This window comes from Uranotaenia lowii, chromosome 1 (assembly GCF_029784155.1).
Source record: "Uranotaenia lowii strain MFRU-FL chromosome 1, ASM2978415v1, whole genome shotgun sequence".
NCBI classification, from domain to species: domain Eukaryota; kingdom Metazoa; phylum Arthropoda; class Insecta; order Diptera; family Culicidae; genus Uranotaenia; species Uranotaenia lowii.
Window position 1 is genome coordinate 135557804 of NC_073691.1, and position 17559 is coordinate 135575362.

Here is a 17559-nt window from a genome sequence, read left to right on the forward strand (position 1 = left end):
TAAGGGAAAAATAAAAAAAAAAAAAGTAACCTGACTTTGGAAGATTTTTGCGTCCTAAACTTGATATTTTTGTCAGACTGTGTCTATCACATTCACTTCTAGTAATTTGGAAACTAATCAATTAAGAATTGAACCAATCAATAAAATGATGAAATAACTAACCTAAATGAAAAAAAAAAACCTATTTGCAATCTATTCATTATTCTTTATTCATTCAACAAGGGAAGAATACCACCAGAAAGTGGAAAATTCCGGGAAAAATACGATACAGATTTTGTCTAGATTATCTTGTTCCGTACAACGATTTGAAAATATAAATTCAACATTTTCTTTCTAAAAATGGAATAGATAACATAACAGATTTTGATAATATCTCAAAAGGCAGGTTTGTGTTGTTGAGTATTTGATATTGAAAATTTGGATATATTTCACAATTTTGTTGAAAGTGGAAAAGCATTTTCACTTTGCATAAAAAATATCGAAGATTTATTGTTAAATGTTTTCACAATTCCCGTATTTTCTGAATACCCGATCCGGAGGGAAAAACCAAATTATATCAAGATGAGATATTTTGATACTCATTATTTCCTATCTAAATGAGTTATTATTCAGTACTCGTAGGATGTTAAAATATCTTAAATTATATCAAAAAATCTGTACGATCATAGCTAAATTATGTCAATTTTAAATATGCTCCTTTCAAGATTATATCTCGTTCAGATTTCATAGTTTGATATTGGGCAGAACAACACCTATCAAAATTATAACTTATCAAGATATGAGTGCTTCAAGGAATATTTCTAGTGGATAGTCTATTAATCATATTATTTGTCAAAACCATCTTCCATTTTTGGTTTCCCGTAAATTGGATTCAATTCAATGGATCTGTTGAGCGAATGTACGGTTGGGCCGTTGACTTCGATGCCCGTGTTTCATAAAAAGTTGTACTTATGTATATCAAAATAAGATATAATCATTTTATTTTAGGACAATTCGAAAAAAATCTTCATCATTGAAAATGAGCTCAATCCCATTCAAGTCTGTTAACCAGAATAAGATATAATTCAGATTGGCGAAACTTGTAATCGAAATTTTTGATTACTTAATTATAACTGAATCAGATGTGAATATCTTGGTGAGATACGTTTGTGTTGTTATTTTGATATGCTCTCCTGATCGGGTACTTACTTTTATAATTTTTCGCCTAGAAGTCACGGAAAAATAATTCAGTCTTCAAGAAAATTAATCATTTAGTTTCAACTTCTTTTCTAAATTTTTTGACATTTTACACTTTTGCTAAAAAGAGCACAAATTTTTTCATTGATTTTAACCTTTAAAAAAGTTATACCGCAAACAAGAGCTGATAGAAAAATCCATATTTACAATCAGTGTCTCGTACTGTGGGACAGTATTCAAACTATTAACACCTCAAAAAATGTGAACTTTGTTCCCTTGTGTTATAACTGTGAATGAAGATTTTGAGTTCTGGATATGAATTCAAATTTCTTAGCAAACACCAATTCCTTCATATTGAAACAGCTTTTATAAATACTTTTTATTCCTTTTTGGCTCTATAAACTCACAGGGAACGCAAAATTTACAAGCACACAATCTCTTCTTCTGATTTATTGTTGCTGAAATCTCTTGTGTTATAGCACCTGAACTTGAATCTAGAAAACTTGAGAAGATTTTTAAAATTTAAATACTTAATATTATATATTATATCTATTATATAAAATTCTCTTGTAACGGTGTTTGTAGTACTACTCCTCCGAAATGACCCAAACGATTCGAATGAAATTATTTTTAGAATATTCTGTAGCCATGCGAATCGGTTTATATCGAATAAAAATGACAAAAAGTCGCATCAACTGTCCACAATAATTAAATTTGTAGTTATTTGGATCAAATTAAAGTCATGGCATCCATTTTTTCGAGGTTTTCTTTACTTTGGGCGGTTTGTTTTTCGTCTCCAAGGTCGAGGCGTCGCGAGCCAATGTCGCCAGAGGATAGTAACCATGGCGTAGCATACTGATCAGTGAGAATATTCTGGCGCGTATTTCTCAACCAAGCATATTTTCAATGCACGTGGTGGCGATATGAAGCCTTGATGTGATTTTTTTTCCTTCTTGATTCCTAGCTCATTTCTACAGCACATGGTTATGAATGACGCCAAGATGTGACTCAGATTGACGTTTTGCCGATCGAATACAACAAATACATTTTGTTTTGCCTAAATCTTAAATTGAAAAGTCAGGCATCCATTTTTAGAAGTTTTCTTTTCTTTGAGGGATTTGTTTTTCGTCTCCATGGGCGAGGCGTCGCTATCAAACGTCGTTGCAAGATAATAGTAACCAAAGCATACTGTTCATTGATCGTTGGAGAAATTTAAAAATTAGGCGCCTGTTTCTCAACCAAGTACCTATATTTTTTACGCACGTGGGGGCGATATGCAACCTAGATGTGTTTTTTTCCTTGCTGATTTGTACACAGCACATGGTAATAAATGACGCCTAGATATGACACGGATTGGTATTATATCGATCGAATCAAAACCATGTAAACGATTTCAAATATTAAAACCATTTTTAATTCGTGTTAATTTAAGAAGTAAACTGTTGTCCAAAAAATATGAATTTGGTAATGATAAATATAAAATAATGACACTTTACGGACGTTTGAAAATAAGAAATTGGGAAGCTTAACATTCAATTTCGTATAATCCAAAACGCCTAGAACGCTAGACACTTTAACTTAACAATAGTCTGTTCTTTGAAATAGATTAGATAGGATTGAAGTTTTTAAAAGCAGAATGAACTTTTTGATTTTTTGCAAACGTAAGTTGAAGTTATCAATAAAATAACCTACTTTTCAATAACAAAAACTGAGGATATGCATTTTCTGGAAGAATTTTCAATTAGGAAAGTAGACTAGAGCAAGTGCAAACTTTCAATTTTTACAACAAGTGTATACATTATTTCTTCATCTAAAAATTGTTGGGCCCAAAACAACCATCTGATTAAATAATCTGAATTCTTTTATTGTGATTGATATTCCAGGGGCAGCAGATTTTTATGATAAACTTTTAATATGACCTGAAAGTGTTAAAACAATATTAATTCCTGTAATTTCTTAGGTGGAATAAGTGAAAACGCGCCATTTAGCTATGAAACATCTACAATTTAAGAATTTTATCTCCAAAATGGCCAGAAAGGATATCCCGAGTGTTGAATCTGAAGCGGATATTCAAAATTATTGTAAATGTCTTTGTAAATCGAGGTCTTTTGGTTGAACAGCATTCTGTGAAATTGAAGTACCAAGCATTAATTTATTCTGGAGAAAAACTTATTAAGGATATAGCAATGAAAGTTGATAAATAGACAAACAAGAACAAGTATTAAATTCATTTTAAAGTCTTTTCACTGACGCATCTGAAAAAAAAAATGTTATTAAATCTTAAAAATATAACGTAATCCTAAATGAAATCGCAGATCACCACCAACAATGTTCAGGAGATTTTGAAATCAGAACTGCTTCAATTAAAATCTTTAAAATAATGGGTGAATATATCTAAACATATGTTTTCCTCTTTTCAAAACCAATCGTTTCTTTGATTCATCGGGTTAAAGTTCAAAGGAATTAATTTGCATTTTTTGCTTGCATAAAAAAAAGGAATTTGCAATACACAATATCGCCAGATTTAATGCCATGACAAGTGCTGTTTGGGAACAATTTAAGTTGAAATGTGTAAAGTCTATAACTTAATTACCAGGCGAATCTTTTTGGAAATGATTTTGGTGAAAATATGAATTTTAATTCAAACTGCTTCGAAGGATGGGGATGGTGAATAAAAAGCTGTTTGAAAATGGTTAGTAAAAAATCTTTTATTATGTTTTTTTTCTTCAGCTCTAAAAAATACACCATACAAAGCTAATTGGGAGCTGAAAGCGCTGCGTTAGGCAAAATATTCGGCAAATACTCCAAAAATTGTCCCGATATTAAAAACAATATAACAAAACGGAATAAATCTACTGAATGGAATACGGCAAATGAAGCATACATATTATCATCATACAGTTATTCATTGAACAAGTTACAAAAATTGAATTTGAAAAGACCCGTTGAGTTTAAATTCTTTGGTTTAATTTTGATAGAATTGAGCGGGACGACTCGAGTACAGGGAAAGAAGGGAAATGTAAAGAAAACTAGGAAAAATAGAAAATGGACGCCAAATTGAACATGGTAAGACGAAGTTTACCGGGTCTGCTAGTATATATTATATATAGCTTAAAAATTCTCGATAAACCAACTGTAAACAAGAGAAAATACAGATTTCGAAATTTTAATTTATATTTAATTTTCAGATACATATTTGCTGTTTAATCTTAAGGAAAAGCTTTATTGGAATATTAAGCCCTAATTCTGTATTGATCATTTTCCTTCGATTTGGAAAATATTTTTGAAATTCAAAAAACTATCCTAATGAGGAACCCTCCGTGGCCGAATCTAACTTAAAAATGGTTTTTTGTTGTATCAACATTAGTTGTATATTATACGTTCGAATTTGTTTTGGGTGAAATTTGATGACTTTGTTAAAAGAAAGATTAGAAGAAGACTACCAATGGAAGTCATACGTTTCACAGAAGCCTTCTGGAAAGCTGATCATTTTAAAATTTGTAGGTCAAAGATCTTTTTTGAGAATTGGAAATGACATGTTTCCGTATATTACTAGTGTTGAAGGATTTCTTATTGTTTTTTCTATCAGGGCGAATAAAATAGAAACTGTACGGTGAAGGCATTAAATGTATGAAGTCAGCAGGGGCATATAGTCAAAGTCACTGGCCCTTAACCAGCGCTGCCCTTGAAGCAGATCAAGTAGAAGTAGAAGAAGAAAAATGTCAGCAAAAAAAATGTTTCAAGTATTTCAGTGTTATATCCATTTTCACCTCCCAATTTGACATTTTTATATTTATTATTTCTAACAAAATTAGGAATTTAGTTGCCCAGAATTTGAAGCAATTACAAAATTCATGATTATTTGGTCATGTTAATTTAGGCATATGAAGGAAATTAGTGACAATTAAAAAAAGTTGTCCGTTCATTTCATTACATAGCTCAAATGTACAGTAGATAAATAGTCAGCAAATTCGAAGTCAACATTCTAAGTTTCCAAGTAATTCAACAAAAGTTATTTAGATTCAGAGAATTGGAAATTACAGCTGATTGAGATTGATGGACAGACTTTTTTTCAATCTTGAGCCTCTTATTGATAAATAACCTTGTTTGTTGAATCAACACTCGCACGGAGTGAAAAAAAATGTAAATTTAAAAGTACATCTGCTAGGAAAAACCTTAATTTCTAAAAGAAATTTGAGCATTTGCGGGTTTTGTAAAAAAAATTTCCACATGGGGAGGGGGGGCGGTTTGGGTTTGATCACTTCGATCATCTTTTCTCCCCCCACTTCATAGTATCGCGTATGTTTCTGAAGCTTTATGGTTTTATTCGGAATTTTAATTCGTATTCGTTTTCTAGTGTTCGATTTCATAATTTGGATGCTACCTGTACCCGTAGTTCTCGGTTACAGGAGGAAAATATGCTTTTCCCCAATCTTGATGTGCTTCGAAATGAAAGCTTGTTTTTCACTAATCCTGGATCACAGTTGAATACCCATTTTTTTCTTCTCAAAAACTCTTCTAGATAGGATAGTAAGCAACATTATCACTACTTAATCTCTTTGATTTTTTTTCCACGAAAATCCATTATTTTACGAATTTAGCACGACGCCCGTGCTTCTTATATTAAACTCTCATTCCAAGTGGAGTCTACGGTTGGCGGGGCATGTGTCTGAATATTGGTCATCTTTCGTCTCTCTCGTCACCGCAGTGGCTTTTAATAAGTGACAAAATACCACCGCCAAAGACATCGATTTTGGTGTCTCTCTTTTACGCCCTCACTTTCCCTACCAAATAGACCGGTGACCATCAATCGGAGCTCTTTTCCAGGGACCTTCTGGATCCCACCTATTGCACACCGGTCCGAAAACCTAGACATAACGGCATTCCTCCAAAACCCAAACGAAAGTGAGATGATTATGAAAGATCTGCGTTCGGGTTGTAGGTATGATCGCTTCAACTCCTTAGTTTTCCTAGCTTCTGCTGTTATCATTGACGACGACGCATAAATTATGCGCGCCCAAAACAACAACAACAAGAAACAGTCGCCGCCGGCAGTTGATCGGTAGCATAAATTTTTATTGAATGGTTTTTTTCTGTGTGTGTGTGGAGAGAATTCTCTCCACATGTTTACAGGTATTCAGGTTTTTTTCTGTTAGGAATATTACGTAGTTTTTTTTTATCTCATTTTAAATTAACTCTTACAGTAAATAACAAAAGTGAAAGTATCTGTTGGGTTCATAATTTTAATCTCCCTGCTGATCAAACATGGATAAATTTGGGCATTTGAATTGTCGCTTTGATAATTAAATTTGAAACAAGCTGATGCACAATTAACAAATACGAGAGTAAGATTTTTTTTAGTTTTGTAATTAGATTCCTACAAATGTTATAAAGATTAGAATTCGTAGAAAGAATATAGTTGGAGGCAATTAGACAAAATTGAATGGCTTAAATAACTGCATTTTTCATACAAAACAGGTAATTATTTCTTGCTTACAATGTTTAAACTGGATACTTAGCTACTTACTCACTTGATGGTTCCGCGTAGATTCTCCAACGCATAGGGCCGTGGTGAAAGACCTCCACTGTTGACGATCCGGATCCAGCGTCTTCACTTGGTCCCAGTCAAGATTCTTGTCGACAGTTCGGATTTCGGCTGCTAGGCTTCGCCTCTACGAGTTTCTGGGTCTGCCTCTCCTTCGATGTCACTCTGGATTCCATTAAAGCGCTTTCTGGAAATCTCGTTCTCATCTCTTCACATCGTGTGTGCCCAATCCAACTCCACTTAGGTACGTTCTCGAATCTCAATTTCTAGCGCCCTTTGATGACACCGGCGATGTAGTTCCTCATTTGAGATCCAGTTGCCAGGCCACCAAGCGCGGATGATACCCCGCAGGCAGCGGTTCTCAAATACTTGCAGTTTTCGCGTCGTCACCACAGATGTTCCGCAAGTTTTGCACCCGTACAACAATACGGATTTGACGATTGAGTTGAAGATTCGGATTTTTGTTCGTAGAGACCGCCAGATGTTTCGGAGGCTCTCAAACGCAAATCGGGCCTTTCTTTTTCAATTTTTTCTTAGTACCATCATCAGGCTTAAGCTAGCTATCAAGATACTGGAAGCTCTCCACTTTCTTAACTCGTTGACCAGCGGCCACGAAATTGGACGTGTTGACCGTCGTTGACCGTCCCTCCATGAAGCCGGCCTGATGACTTCCCACGAATCTGTTTGCTTGTGGTGTTAGGCGGCGGAGTAGGATTCGGGACAAAACTTTGTAGGCGGCATTGAGAACAGTGATCGCTCGGTAGTTCTCACAGTCCAATTTGTCGCCCTTCTTGTAGATGGGGCATATTACCCTTCATATTACCTACCTCCTTCCACTCCTCCGGTAGCTGTTCTATGTCCCAGATCCGGACTATCAACCGGTGTAGGCAATCGGCCAACTTGTCCTGGCCCATTTTGACGGATTCAGCTGCGATGCCATCCTTCCCAGCCGACTTGTTTCTATTCAGCTGGCGCATGGCTTCCTTAATTTCACTCATCGTTGGGAGTGTCTCCTCTACGTCGTTGGCTACGCCGGCGATGTACCTTCCCCCACCGTCTTGATCTCCTGTATGTGCGCCGTTCAGGTGTTCATCGAAGTGCTGCTTCCACCTTGTGATCACCTCACGGTTGTCTGTCAGGATGCCCCCGTCCTTATCCCGGCACATTTCGGCTTGCGGCACGAAGCCTTTGCGGGATGCGGTGAGTTTCTGATAGAACTTTCGTGTTTCTTGGGAACGATGCAGCTGCTCCAGCTCTTCGAGCTCCTCCAGGCGGCGCATTTTCTCTTGGAAAATTCGGACTCGCTGCCTCTTCCGCTGTCGGTGATTTTCCATATTCGACGGGTGCCTCTTTGCACAACTGCCGCCGGCGCGGCTTTCTCTTCGTCCATCACTTTTATCTCGTTTTCGGCGAATAGTGAATAATAATCGGAATTGAGGTTCTGCGACCTCTTTTTTTTGGTGCAGTTTTGTTCAATTCATTTTTCATCTTTCCCGACAACATTTCTTGAAGATGGCTTAAAAATAGAACATCAAAACAAAGGTTAGAGACTGTTTTACGGAAATTTTTCTTATATTTATTTTTATTTTTATTTACATAGTATTCCGTCTCACGACATAACTTGACGAACATAATTCCTAAAATTCACTCGGTTCATAGCAACCGTTCTCCAATTTCTCGGGCACCCCACGTTTCTTATATTTATGTTTCCTGAAAAAAAAGAGAAAAACCTTCGCCATCTGAAATCAATCTTTGACACGATGACGATGATGATGATCAACGATGGTCTGTTTCACCTTTGGCCAAATCAGTACTTAAAATATTTAGCGTTTTTAAGAAAATGGAACTGAAAATTATCATATCTTTCTAGGTTATAAAAATTTAGGATGAAAGTTATTTCACTTACCAATATTTCGTGGACCAATTTGCGGACTAAAATTTCTTGTCAGACATTTCAAGATTTATAAAATAATCAAAGTTCTTAATACAGATGCAGAGCGCTATGCCATAATTACGACAGTATCGCGAAAACAATAAACAATCAATATGAACTAGTTTTTTCCAACCCCGTCCTAAAATGTAATACTTGAAATCAATTGTCCGCCCCTTAAAATTCCCATCTACAAATTTTTATCTCCATCGGATACATAATTTCGACAATTTCACTAGAACACTGAAAAGCTAATATAGATGACCTCTTTGGCCGATCCCTGATCCAAAATATTAAACCTGACATCAATTACTCATCCCTTTAAACCTCAATGTAAAAATTCTCATCTCAATCCCATGTATAAAAAGTTTGACAATTTCCATTGAAAAATCTTGAAATCTGGGGTGAAATTATGAATCCTATTCGATTCGAGTTACCCGTTTCGAGTTGAACGCGAATCGAGTTAGAATCAGTATTACGAATCTCGTTCGAGTTCTAAATTTTAAAGTACTAGATTTCGAGTAAATCGGGAAGTAGATCATCGCGAAACGTTCCATTCAAATCGAGATCGGTAATGCCAAAGTTGGTCGAATCGAATGAAACTCGATTGTTTCGAGTTCCATAATCCCGCCCCTGATCCAAAGATGTAAAAATGATTGATTTACTATAAAATAGTGCCGGATAGAAAATGATGTTCATTATCGCCCAACAGAAGATTACATTCTTTTTCGGACGGATGTTTGTATAGAAAACATCGTGTTTTTTCACGGATGTGGACTTTCGGGGCAATTAATCGACACTCTATTACTGGGCAAAACGTACACAATTTATTAACAAACGAACGAATTAAAGTACAGCGCGACGGTTCGGATCTAAGTTAGAACTTTATTGCATAGCTAGGTACGGGACGACACAGGACAGACACAAAGATGCGTGTGATCTGCTGGCCGTTTATTGCAAGTCTGTTTCTGTCTCTAGGTACTATTCTAATTGCCAGCAGAGTACTAGCTATTGTGTGGCGCATGGGTAGTTTCGAGTGGCGCTAAATTTTCTTGTCTCTTGGAGACTGCGAGGTAGAACGTTTGATTGATTGAACTGATTTGTTCAATAGGGATTGCAATACAACCTGATTTTCAGACAAACATACCGGCCGCCTTGCAATACTACCTATACTAACTAATCCTAATCTTTGGTTTCCTAATCTAACCCATGCGCACGACCCTATACCTAATGATGCTAATTCTAACTAAACTAACATGTATTGGTAACGAAGACTGCGATGACGAAGACTACGCTGACCAAAACTAAGATGACGATACAGGTAACGGTGATTCACAGCCCAGGACCTCCAACGCAACGCCGACCCTGTGAGGGAGAACAAGTAAGTTCCTAAAGGGATGAAGGTAACGCAGAGTACTTAACGTTGGGTGGGGTTGGGGTGACAGGTCCGACCCGTCCGATCGCGACCGCGTCACCCCCCATGGCATTAGGGCTGGAATCCTGCTCAGACTGGCTGCGTCTGGTTGCGCTTCTGCAACTACGGGGACTGGACGATCTTTACCAACGATGTACAAACGACAGGACACGGAAACACATATCGCTTGTAGTACGGATGGCGGTTGAACGGACGATGTGGTGACTGGACGGCGTGACGACAGGAGAACGGAACAACTGGTTGACTAGATGGCTAGATGACTAGTTGAATGGATGACTGGATGTGGTCCACCGGACCGATTCGACCTAATAAGATGAGAGGGTGCTTTTTTATCTTTTTAATCACACATTACAAAAACTTCCCTGGAGCGGAGGCCTCCTGGCCTCCGCGAGCGCCCCAGGCGCTGATGACGATGACTGACTGCGATGCAAGACTACGACGATGGTGGAGGGTTGCTGTCAGCTCACGATGACCCCCAGGTAAAGTTGGCCAAACTCGCTGAAGATCTTGTTTGCTGACTACGTGCAGAGAACATGTAGCATGGATTTGTCTCCGACGTACTTGAAATCCACCGGTGATGTAGCTCGAAACAATAGGTCGTCTCAATGGAAAAACAAGAACAGGGTCGAATGCGGTGGACAACATAACTGATGATTTTTAAACTGCTTATTGTGATGGTGAAGGTAGGTAGATGATGGCTTGCTAATCGACTGGAAAGTTTGGCGTTCTAGGGGGATGAATTCGGTTTCGTCGTCTACGGCGGAATGGACAACAAGTCTCTGGAACTGTTCGTTGCGAAAACGCTGATGAATTTCATCCAATCTTCTCAATCCCTCACGCATGGAATAAACAAGCAGCCGAGCTTCGGCACAGAATACCCAGTGGTTGTGGTGCTTGATTTTAATTTTCGCATGAGGATGTTTACTCCACAGGATCATCGGATGCTTCCTGTCTTCGCTAATCGGTACGTGCGCTAGCCGGCCGCCAACACGAATTATGCTAACGACAAACACATGAATCAAGATGAGGATCGCGGATGATGCCTTCAGCGGTCGTCCTCTCTGGAGAACGTCGTATTCCCCTGGGAAACATTCAGGTTGACGATCAACTCGAAGGATGGCTGCATGCTGATTAGGTTTCCACACTAAACTCAAGTTCTTCCCAGTTGAAGTTGAAGAATCTACGTTCAAGGAAGCGCGCTCGTCTCTAAGGTGATCTGGTAATGCAGACAGTACTTGTGCTGAATTTGAGTTGAATTTCCCCAACAAAAAACAACCTGCTGTTACAAACTCAATCACCTCCTTTCCTAACTTCTTCGCACTGTCATCTGAACTCGCTACAGTTAGCGAATCATCGACATGCGTTCCGTATTGAAGACTATTTGCTGCTCCAGGATACGATTCCTCCCCACTTTCTGCTAGCTGCTGGAGGCACTTCTTTTCGCTGTTGGTTAACTGTTTTTCTACGCTGGAAGACCGCCTCAGCACTGCGTGGCGAGACTCCCCCAGTTGCCGAATTACGTGGTCACATTTCGGCAAAAAGACACCTTCTCTATCGCAGTGACGGATGTTGGTTTCAGCGAAAAACTCCTCGCTAGGCGACCTTTCAATGGATTTGTTACTCGCTGCTACTGGGCATGAAACAGTGGAAAACGAATAGGTTGCAGATTTCTCCGGAATGGTGCCTGCGATGATCCATCCAAGCACGGAATTTTGCAGACTAGGGCCATCCTTCGTCACTCTAAATCTGCCTTCCAGAAGCAGATCGAAAAAGTACTCTGCGCCGATAATGATGTCGATCTCTCCTGGTTCCGAAAACCTGGGATCGGCAAGCTGATCTTCTGTGGGTAAACTCCAACTCTCGAACTCTACTCGTTTTGCAGGAAGTGTGGCTGTCAGTTCAGGCAAAACAAAGAAATTCATAGCAGTGTTGAATGCTGAAATGTGCGCGGTCCGAGCACTAACGGAAGCTTCCACCAGTTTGCGTGACACAGCTCGTGATCCACCGATGCCTTGAACGGTGAGGTTTTCTGGAACGTGTCGCAGTTTTAGTTGTTGGCTGAAGCGAGTGGTCATGAAGCAAAACTGGGAGCACGAATCGAGCAAGGCTCGGGCTAGACGGGTGTTTCCAAGAGTGTCTTGGATTCGAACTATGGCTGTGGACAACAGGACTTGTTTCGTGAGGTTCGGTGTGTGGGAGGGAAGTGCTATGGTTTGCTGAGGGTCTGTGGTGAGAATGGGCTGTGTAACTGGATACGAGGTCGAAGGTTGAGTGTTGGGAGGGTGGCTTGGGGTTGGCTGGTTGGATATCGGTGAGGTGTGTGATGATGATGAAGACTGGCGACGAGGCTGAGACACTGAAGGTGTAGGACGAGTTGATTGCTGCGAGACGGAGGATCTGGGGTGTAGAAGCGAATGATGACGCATACCGCAATGGTGACAGGAACCTTTCCCACAATCACGAGCTAGATGACCGGACGACAAACAATTGTAGCACAATCTAGCTCGCTTCACTGATCCACTTCTTTCACTGACAGTTTGTTTAAGGAATTTAGTGCACCGGAAAGCTATGTGAAACACATCACCACAAAACGGACACTTCATCAGGGAGGGAACTGCTGGGTTGCTTACACTGAACTTGACACTTTTCTCACTGTTTTCTGGTAGCTCTGGTCTCCGATGAGCGATGGACTCCAACACCGAACAATGATTACGCAGGAAACTCATCTGGTCGTCGTACAGCGGAACCTCTTTGGAACTGTGGTGGGTTTCCCACTGGCGCAGGGTGGATTGATCCAGGCGAGAACACAGCATGTGAACCAGGAGCGTGCTCCACTGGTCTGGGTTCTCGCCTACCTTTTGCAGCATCTGGAGGTTCCGCTCGAATTCGCTGAGCAACTTGTTGAGAGAATCGTAACTCTCCTTCCTCATCGGCTCAATGGAAAACAGTGAGTCCAGGTACGATTTTACCAGCAGCTTCCGGTTCTCGTATCGCTTTTCCAGGATTGACCAAGCGATATTGTAGTTTGCGGCTGATATGTCCACTGAAGCAATCGCTTGTAGAGCTTCACCTGTCACGGCCGAACGAAGGTAGCAAAACTTATCGGTCTCATTGAGTTGATTACTGGAGTGGATCAGGCTTTTGAACGAGTCTCGAAAGGTGACCCATTCTTTGGACTTCCCGCTGAAAATCGGCAGCTTGATTTCCGGCAACTTCACCCTTGCCAGAGTTGAGGGAGGACCTGATGATGCGGTTGCACTTGGAGCTGGAGTTGCGTTGGTTGATTCCCGAATCACTGACAGCTGGCGCCGGAGTTCACTTTTAACCACACAGTAGTCCTCCTCGAAATACACCAGGATGCCTACATTCTCGTCCTCCCTTGCTTGATCCAATGCCTCTTGATCACTAAACTCGTCCGTGGTGTTGCTCAGGTGGTCAGTTTGCAGTTCAATTTCCGTTCTCACCTTTTTAAACTGTCTAAACGTGTCTTCAAGGAGTTCTAAACGCACACTTATCAGTTCACTGTTTTTGCTTCCACTGGCAGCAAACTGACGCACCGAGTCTAGTGTCCTTCGCAGGTTTCGCTCCTGCTTGATTAGCTCACGCAATTCACTAGGCATTGTCACAAGCAAGGGATCACTGTTTCACTGATTTCGCTTTCACTGATTCACCGAATTGACACCCGATCGACTCAACGTCTCGCGCGAATTATTGACAGCAAGAATTCGGGGCTGATGTACCAAAAAAAATCAGCCAAGAGTGTCTCAGCCTAGCTGTTATCACAAAATCAGCCAAAATCAACTCTGGTCCGGATTCTAATCCAACCAGCGTTACTTTAGTTATTCTTCTCGACCAACACTCAACGAGAATTCCAAAACACTTTACATAAGCCTACTGTGTGGGATCCGAATTCTCGATCACCACAACCCTTAATAAAGCAAAATAGTACTTCCCTGAATTCCTGTTGGCCACGAAGATCCTCTGCGATGAAGAACAGCTAGAGCGACTCGTCCAGGATCGCACACACTAGCAATGGGTTACGAAAAGTGCAGCACGGGTGATCAAATGGCCAAAATCCGTTGAATCGGCAGTCAACGAATCACGAGCGGTGAACAGCAACAGCAACCAAAACGAAAATGCAGCTTTCCAAATTTCTGCCAATTTGGTTAACTTTTTGTTTGGTCACTTTTTAATTCACTGTAGGTTGATATCACTTTGCAAATGTGCATATCACGCAATAATCGTCAGCGTACAATTTTTGTTTCACACAAAGCAACACCAAAATTTTTCCCCACACAAAGCACGAATAATTTGCTCATGAAGCAATTTTCAACGAGCCACGGAAGCTTCACAATTTCCCCCGAAGTGGGAACGTATTATTTTTGTGCGACAATAATTCGCCAATCAGCCAAAGGAAACGGATAGCATTTTATTTCCCCCCAAGAGGCACAAAAAAAACTTGAGCGGCACTTCTAAACCCGCAAAATTCAACCACGGGAACGAATAACTTTTTCGATTTCCCCCAAGTGGCACACGCTTATTTTGGCGGCAGTGTTAAACCCGCCAACCAGACAGGACAAAGCAATTTTCTTCTTGTCCTGTTAACCGACGCGCACAGATCACAAAGTAAGTCCTTTTGTGCACACGTACAAAAGGTCAACGACCGAACGACACACGCTTGCCCAGCACTTTGTCGCAGCACACGGTATCCACAACGATCACTAGTTCCGCGGCGGCTTGTAAAAGTCCCGACATCCGGCTATCGAAGGACCAATGTTTTTTCACGGATGTGGACTTTCGGGGCAATTAATCGACACTCTATTACTGGGCAAAACGTACACAATTTATTAACAAACGAACGAATTAAAGTACAGCGCGACGGTTCGGATCTAAGTTAGAACTTTATTGCATAGCTAGGTACGGGACGACACAGGACAGACACAAAGATGCGTGTGATCTGCTGGCCGTTTATTGCAAGTCTGTTTCTGTCTCTAGGTACTATTCTAATTGCCAGCAGAGTACTAGCTATTGTGTGGCGCATGGGTAGTTTCGAGTGGCGCTAAATTTTCTTGTCTCTTGGAGACTGCGAGGTAGAACGTTTGATTGATTGAACTGATTTGTTCAATAGGGATTGCAATACAACCTGATTTTCAGACAAACACATCGTAATCCATGAATTTTGGTTTTTTGTATCACAAAATCAAATTTTGTTATTTCAACATCATAATACGCTTTGTCGCATATTTCTCCAAATCCAAAACTCCGGATGTGTATCTAGAAAAAATTGGTGGTTTTTTTGCTTCCACTAGAACGAGGAACAGGCAGACTTCTAAAGACCCTACAAAAGATCAATGAACTCGACTCGTTCCGAAGAATGAATTCAAACGGAAAGGGAAAACCAAAACAAACAACCTACACCTACGTACGGCAGAGGTTCCATATAGGCAAAATCCAGTGAGAGAGCAGGTGCCGAATGCCTCTGTAGTGGTTTAGACCTTAGAGGTACCAACTTCTCACTGAGAGAGTGGGTCATTCGGCATTAGAGAATAGGTGGGATGTGATGGCAACAAAAACAAGCCGGTAAAATGCTAATGTGAGATGAGATCGATGTCAAGCTCCAACTACGGAACCAAAAAAAGATGGATAGGTATATCATCCAGGTTGTGGTAGGCTTTCTCTTTTGCTTTTCTGTGCAGTCAAAAAGCTTTAGGAGAAGATGAGAAGCTTTTTTTCCGTAGGTGTGAAGATTTGTTTTGAATTGAATTTCAGCAATGAACTTCCCCTCAATTTGTCTCAGTTAGCCTTTTGTATTCAAATGTTGCTACATTTGGAGAACCAGAAGCAAAGTCTTGCTGTTAAGCTTTGTTTTTTTTTTTTTTTAAAGGGTTATTTCCTATCTTTCTTGCGAGGTAAAATGGTCCCTAAGTTGGTGTTCTTCGTTTGATTGATGTTTCTTCCGTTCAAAACTATCTATTTTAGCTTTCAGTGTTTCTAATTATTATTGGTGAATGCTTGCTATTATTAAAAAAAGTAGGTTGTAGTTTCAAAAGTGCTATTCGGTCATATTCTTGAGAGAGCTGCACAATTGAATTTTTATCATCGCATTGAAAATAAATTCTGTTTTCTTGAAATTCATGCATTCACCAAATGAAAATCCATTGTCCATAAGGAAATTAATTAGAAATGAGCTCTGATAGAAAGTGTGCTACGAATAATGATTTTTGAACTAACAGATCACCAATACTGAAAGTACTCATCTTATCTCGTATGGCATTCCTCCTGTACTGTATAAATTGAGTAATAATCAATGAATATGTTTTCTTCAATGAGAAAAAATGTTTCAAGAGAGCCATAGTTATATCCGATATGGTTTGATTCATTGATTGATAGGAATGAAAACTGAAACAGCTCAAGGCTTTTTATTATATTCCCAAAACTTTTGATATCGAAACTGTATTTACATCTCGTAAGAAAATGTTGCATTTTCCCCTCCAGTAGCAGTAGCTAAACTGAAAACTGAGCGCAGCTTTCAACGAAAAAGCTCATCTGAACTGAACGAATCAAAAGCTCTTAGCCTTATCGTTTCTTCTTCCATTCCATCTCCAACAGCTGAAGCTCGCAGCAGCCGTTTGAAGAAAGTTTTCCTGCCGCTACTTTTGGCTCTGAAGCTGAAGATGTCGATCGTCTTGCCCATTCTGTTGACCATCATCAAGCTCATCTCTCTGAAGGGTCTGATCGCTGGACTGATTGCCCTGAAGCTGTCCAGTGAGTATTTCGTGCCATACCGTTACCGCAGGTCAGACTTATATTTTATAACATTTTTAAAACACATCTTATATTTCCAGTCTTCACTTTCCTGAAGGATCTGTTCAACAAGAAGCAGGAACGCGTGACTACCGCTTACATAACCAGTGCCCAGCCCGTGAATGCCGAAATTGTCCACCAGGACTGGCACCGAAATGGCCAGGCTTCACCCCAAGAGTTGGCCTACGGAGCTTACAATCCTTACGCTACTTTGCAATAATTGCAACGGTTGCGATGAGTCGTCCAACTAAAGGCATTCTACCAAAAATCCTGAGAACGATGTAGTGGAGAAATCATGTTAATTTATTTATTTAATTTATTCAATATCGTGTACGAGTAATTCTCCACTATCATTTCGTGAAACTTCAATACTCATTAACTTCATCACGTTGTGTTCATCCCCATTTTGCTGCCCGAAAGTGTAAATATATGCACTCATAATAAACTGTATCATTCTGAAGTACGGTTTTTTTTTTGTTGAGAAATTCTCGAACAATATAACAATGAATGAAAATTAGTCATGAAAAGGATATAAATATGTATTTTTAATTAATCTCAATTTTAGAATGCAACCCAAGCAGGGCTTTATAAGTGGGGTAATTATGACCATGGTGAAATTTACTCGAATTTATTCGTAGTAGAATATACTTCCATGATAAATTTGTTCCG

General features: G+C 39.7%; 1 protein-coding gene across 1 annotated transcript in view; it reads left to right on the forward strand.

The window, feature by feature from the left end:
• The window catches only part of LOC129739755 (uncharacterized), a 30357-nt gene extending 13007 nt beyond the window's left edge, over window positions 1-17350 (forward strand). Inside the window, exons 2-3 of the mRNA XM_055731273.1 lie at window positions 16696-16851; window positions 16932-17350. Of these exons, the coding sequence (XP_055587248.1) occupies window positions 16696-16851; window positions 16932-17110 (335 nt within the window). The 3' untranslated portion in view covers window positions 17111-17350. The remainder of the gene's footprint in view (window positions 1-16695; window positions 16852-16931) is intronic.
• Window positions 17351-17559: the final 209 nt, after the last annotated feature.